Source organism: Camellia sinensis, chromosome 2 (assembly GCF_055761805.1).
Source record: "Camellia sinensis isolate YWXY chromosome 2, ASM5576180v1, whole genome shotgun sequence".
In the NCBI taxonomy this organism is placed as follows: Eukaryota; Viridiplantae; Streptophyta; class Magnoliopsida; order Ericales; family Theaceae; genus Camellia; species Camellia sinensis.
Genome location: NC_138962.1, coordinates 67,088,344 through 67,094,008, shown reverse-complemented (window position 1 = coordinate 67,094,008; position 5,665 = coordinate 67,088,344). Strand labels below are relative to the sequence as shown.

General features: G+C 31.0%; 1 protein-coding gene across 1 annotated transcript; it reads right to left on the bottom strand.

The window, feature by feature from the left end:
• Nucleotides 1-258: 258 nt before the first annotated feature.
• LOC114302586 (dynamin-related protein 4C) lies at nt 259-5,384 on the bottom strand. The gene is made up of 2 exons (XM_028247631.2): nt 4,841-5,384; nt 259-2,058 (listed from the first exon to the last, which is right to left on the bottom strand). The coding sequence occupies exons 1-2, from the start codon at nt 5,334-5,336 to the stop codon at nt 476-478; spliced, it is 2,079 nt and encodes a 692-aa protein (XP_028103432.2). The 5' UTR covers nt 5,337-5,384; the 3' UTR covers nt 259-475.
• Nucleotides 5,385-5,665: the final 281 nt, after the last annotated feature.

Here is a 5,665-nt window from a genome sequence, read left to right as displayed (position 1 = left end):
TTTTCCCCTCCAAGATAGAGACTCCAAAAATTCTACCAAAGTTTCTACCAAATATCTCACATGGGTGTAGGACCCACACAATGTGTGTCTCGTGTGGGTCCCACACCCATGTGAGACATTTAGTAAAATTTTTGAAGTATCTAGCATTTTTGATAAAATTTTACAAGAGTTATGGGCAAATAAATTTCAAAAAAATCATGTCTATCATGTAATTTTTGTGCTCGATTCAACTCACCAATTAAATGCCAAAAATTCATATAGCATCCCATGAAACTCATAACTTCTCCACTAGATATAGGCTTTAAAAGTTCCAAATTATACCAAAACAAAGTTCTGAAATTCCAAAATGCATACAACTAACACAAGAAAAACATTCACCCAAAAAGAAGACGAGAAAGACAAACACACAAAAAAAAAAAAAAAAAAGGCTTAAAAGTGAGAAGAACTAGAATTCTGAAGCCAATATTTAGAGCACCTAATCACCGATGGTGATTCTATCCATAATCTGTGCCACAACCTCCTTGGAGTTCTTCAGCAACCTAATACTCTTGTTGAGCCTCTCACGCTTCAATGCAACAGGAGGTGATTCTTCTAGCATCCTTTCAATCCCACCACCATGAGAACCCATGAGCTCATTCACAATCTCAATTTCCATGTTCCGATTCACCAACTCATTAATACTTAACAACAAGTGTAACGCCAAGCTATCAACAAACCTTTTCAAAACTATCTTCCAATAAGCAGTGATTCTCATTTTCATGTCAAAAGCTTGTTCCCTAGTATTTGAATGAAAACGAAGATGCCCAACCTCAATATCCCCAAAACCTTCAATTGTCACCTGCGATGGCTTGGAATTATCATTCATTACCTCCATGAAAGCATTCTGATGAGCCATAAACTTAGCCCATTCTGTCATGTACTCCGGACTGCAGGTATAATCTGTTAGCTTCTCCATCTCAATGATCTCCATCACTCGATCAAAAGATTTCTCCTTCATTTTTGCTATAAGATTATGTGCTGCTCTTCGTGTAGGCAAAAGAAGTTGTGGGTAACAATCACAACGATACAACAAAACACTAATCACCACAGATTCAACGTAATTCCAGACTTTTGCCATGAAATCAACTGGAGTATTCGCTATCTCCTTAACTTTCCTCTGCAAAATTATCAGAAAAGCAGTCCGGGGAAGGAAATTGGGCAGCCCAATTCCTTTTGTTTCATCCAAAACCCGAATCTCATCCATCAAAAAGTTCTCAGTGGACTTGTTCACTGCACTCTTTTGAAGTTCTTCAGAGTACTCATTTAACATTTCAGCCAATCTAGCAGTGCAATGCATGTTTTTCTCATCCGGGTACTCATCAAACTCACCCCTTAAACAAATTTTCCTCAGAGACTCCTTTGACAATCCAATAATTCGCATGAACGCTGTCATCGCTTCAGCAACTGAAGACAGATTTTGAGGCATTTTGTTCAATTCAGAAATATTTAAATTCAGCTTGTCATTGATCTTCCTCACAATATCAGGCAAACATTTTGATAAAATGGTGGCTTGAATTCGCACGAGTTTTTGGGCAAGAACAGGTACACCCACCATAGACTTCTCAATCTTGGAAAGAAGTGGATGAGATTGAAAAAGCCTTGCTTCTTCAACCCGAGCATCTTCATAAGACTCATCACCAATTCGATTCCTCACACATACATAACCAAGTCCTATGTTCACATCATCCGCAGTAACTTTCTCAAGCAATCCTTCAGGAGCTCTATCAACCTTTGTCACAACAGCTAGAGTCCTCCCACCGGTCTTGTCAACACGCTGCGACATCCTTATCGACTCGCATGTTGGGAAATCAACTGTTGCAGATAAAACATTCAGAATAATACTCTCCTCTGGTTTAATGTAGTCCATTATGATCCCTGAAATCTGCTCATAGATATCTTCAGGTTGGCCATGAACAGGCACTCTAGTGATTCCAGGAAGGTCCACCATTGTAAGATCAGGAACACCTTTCTTTTTCACAACTAGAGTCAATGGGGTGTGGGAAATCCCCTTCCCATTACCTGCAATCAAGAACCAACACAGGATTTCAATATAGAGTAGCCAACATAAACAATAATAAAAATTCAAAAAAAATAATAATAAATACACTTTTCAGAAAAACACTTTTTAAAAAATTCTACTTTCTTATTTTTCGTATTTTTTTGTTTTTATTGAATTTTTTTAATATTTTAAGTAATTTTTTTACTTTTTAGAAATACCTAACATAAATACACCTAAAAAATTAAAAAATTGTAAAAAAATCTTTTAAAAATTCACTTAGTACCAAAAATACAAGAATTCAATACATTTTTTTATATTTTTATGTATTTATTAATTTTTTAAAATATTTTTTACAATTTTTTTATTTTTTAGATACATCTAACTAAGGTGCATCTAAAAAAGTAAAAAAAAATGTTTAAAATTTAAAAAATATTACCTAAAAACAAAAGAATACGAAAACTAAAAAACTCAGTTTTTAAAAAACTTAATCCAAAAAACTCAAACCAAATACACTAAATAATAATCACTTTACTTGGTTTCTCTTTTCCAAAAACACTTTTTAAAAAATTTTACTTTCTTATTTTCTGTATTTTTTTGTTATTACTGAATTTTTTAATATTTTAAGCAATTTTTTTACTTTTTAGACATACCTAACATAAATATACCTAAAAAGTAAAAAAATTGTGAAAAAAACTTTTAAAAATTTAGTAAATACCAAAAATACAAAAAAAAAATACGAGAATTCAGAACATTTTTTTTTGTATTTTTATATATTTATTAATTTTTTAAAATATTTTTTTACAATTTTTGTACTTTTTAGATACATCTAAGTAAGGTGCATCTAAAAAAGTAAAAAAAAATGTTTAAAATTTTAAAAATATTCACTAAAAACAAAAAAAAAAACATGAAAATTATAAAACTCAATTTTCAAAAAACTTAATCTAAAAAACTCAAACCAAACACACTGAATAAATTTTAACAACTATCTTGAAAAAAATAATATGGTACATATGAAATAGCATATAAATAAGTTTGTCTATCAAATAAAAAAAAATTATTTATCTTAGTGTCGAATCTCAAATTATATTTGACTCTTTCCCGTGATTAAAACATATGTGACGGAACATACATTTGTACAATATATTTTTTAATAGATGTAACCTTCATGAGTACTCAAAACCTCCTCTGTGTAAGTTAGGCCTTGAAATTAACATTAATTCTGAAAAAATAAAATTTTTATTATATTTTGTTGAATTTTGTTGAATTTTATACTATTTAACATCCACTCTCATAAACAAAGAAAGGTAGCCATTTAAAATTTTAAAAACTTAAATGAGCCTAGCTAACCACACGAGTTATGTTTGAATTATAAATTTATACAAAATTTCAAAAGCAAAAAGGGCATATAAATTAAATTTTTTCTCTATAATTCAAACATAGTGTTAAAATTTATATATATAAATTAAAAATATTAAAATAGAAACTCATAATTTTAAAATTATAAATACATCCATAATAAAGTGACAACACAATTAAATCTTATATAATTGGATGCATGACAACTCAAAAATAAAATATATATATATATATATATTATTAGGTGATCTCAAGACACATTCATGTCCCAACTTAACAATTGGTCGAACCAAATAACCAGATAATCACATTAAAATAATATTATATAAATAAAAAATCCATATATAACAATGTCAATCATTATATACTTTTTCATTTAAAAACAAACATAATTAAGAATAAATATATTTATAATGATAAATAATATTAGCGCATCATTCTTGTAAATTTTGTATGAATTTTAAATATAAATAAAAAAATTTCATCACATTACAAGTCAAATTAAAAATATAGACATTTAAAAAATAATTCTATCCATACTCACACTTCCAATAAAAATACAAAATGATTACTGGTAAAAAAAAAAAAAGACATTAAACACAATTTTTTCCTACAATCAATGTTTTGAAAATTGGATCGAACCAGCTTGCTCAGTCGGTTGAACCGTTGATAAGTCTATGGTCTTAGTTAAACCACTAAACCGGCTTGGGTTGAAGCAAACTGGTATGTTTGGTCCAACATTAAAAAAGTTGATACTATAGAGGGACTTGAACCCAACACCTCAAGCTCCAAAGAGTATGAATATTCACTCTACCACCATTATTCCTTGTTAATATATAGGAAATATATAATATTAATTGTATTCAAACTAATTTCTCTCAAACACATGTATAATAATATTAGGGTAAATTACACTGACACCTCCTGAAAGTTATGTTTATTACAGTTCCCCCTTCATATTTGAAAAATTACACTGACCCCCTGTTAATTTAATTTTATGGATGATGATCATTACGATGATGGGGGAACTGTTGTAAAACTTTAAATCTCAAGAGGCAATCTGTAATGAAACTTTAAACCTCAGGGAGAGGGATGTAATTTCTAAAATATGAGGAGAAAACTGTAATAAATATAAATCTCAGGGAGTGTCAATGTAATTTACCTTTAATATTTTTACAAACAATATTAATATAAACATATATGTTTGATAAATATATATATTAAATTATAAAATATTTTAAATGAATATATTTTATTTATTTTTGAATTATAAAAATATTCATTAAATAATTATAACATTATGGTTTGATTCCGATTTAATTCCAATAACTCAGTCACCCAATCTCCTTTTCGATTCATTCATCGGTGCGACTTTTAAAACGTTACTACAAACAATCAACAGCTAATACTATTGAGTAAATAGAAACGTTTTTAATCCACCCGTACCTGCAATCTCATCCGTAGCGATTTTAATGGCTTCGGCGACGTGGGTTTCGTCAGTGGGTACTACTTTTCCATGAAACTCCAAGTGAAGGTCTGGTTGGGGATTTGAATGGTGTTGGAGCCTCATTATGAGTGGGACTCTGGTGCAAATGCCTTGGCCGCGTGGGAGGCTGATTCCGGCGAGGGATTCAAGGACACTGGACTTGCCAGCAGATTGGTCGCCAACGACGACGATGGTGGGGAGTTGAATGCCCTCTTCGGCCACCTTGAGGTGGCGGAGCTTGTCGACGGCGTCGAGGAGTGGTCGAATGCGGTCGTTGTAGGAGGACGTAAGTGGCGGAGCATCTGGAGTTGGAGTAATTGGGTAGTTAGCTGAAACTGAAGATAGAGGTGTTGGGTCTTCAACGGCAAGTGAGAATGATGATAAGCATGGGACGAATTCTAAGGAGGTTTCTTCGACGTCTATGATGTTGGGACTTTGTTGAGAATGGCACGCCATTGTGAGTAAGAGTGAGCGGGGGAGGATGTAGAAGGGGAGTGTGCAGGAGATGTGTTTTATAAGGGTGTGGCATCCGGTACGGAATCATGATTTTAAGCATGTAATTAACAAAATAATAATAATAATAATAATAAATAACAATAATAAAAAAATAGAGACAATTATAAAAAAAATTCAAGAGTTGAACTTTTTAACAAAATAAATTATGAGTTTTAATTTTGTTAATTTAAACTTTATTGGTTTCTTTTTAATGTAAATTATTTATCTATTTTTGTTAAATAACACTGACTATTTTAGTTATTACGCTAAATATACATATAATGACTAAA

What these genes read in the sequence shown, in the direction of transcription:
- LOC114302586 (XM_028247631.2), bottom strand. Translation starts at nt 5,336, where the DNA reads ATGGCGTGCCATTCTCAACAAAGTCCCAACATCATAGACGTCGAAGAA. An exon ending in CGCTACGGATGAGATTGCAG is followed by an intron (nt 2,059 to 4,840) that starts GTACGGGTGGAT and finishes TCTTGATTGCAG; the next exon opens with GTAATGGGAAGGGGATTTCC.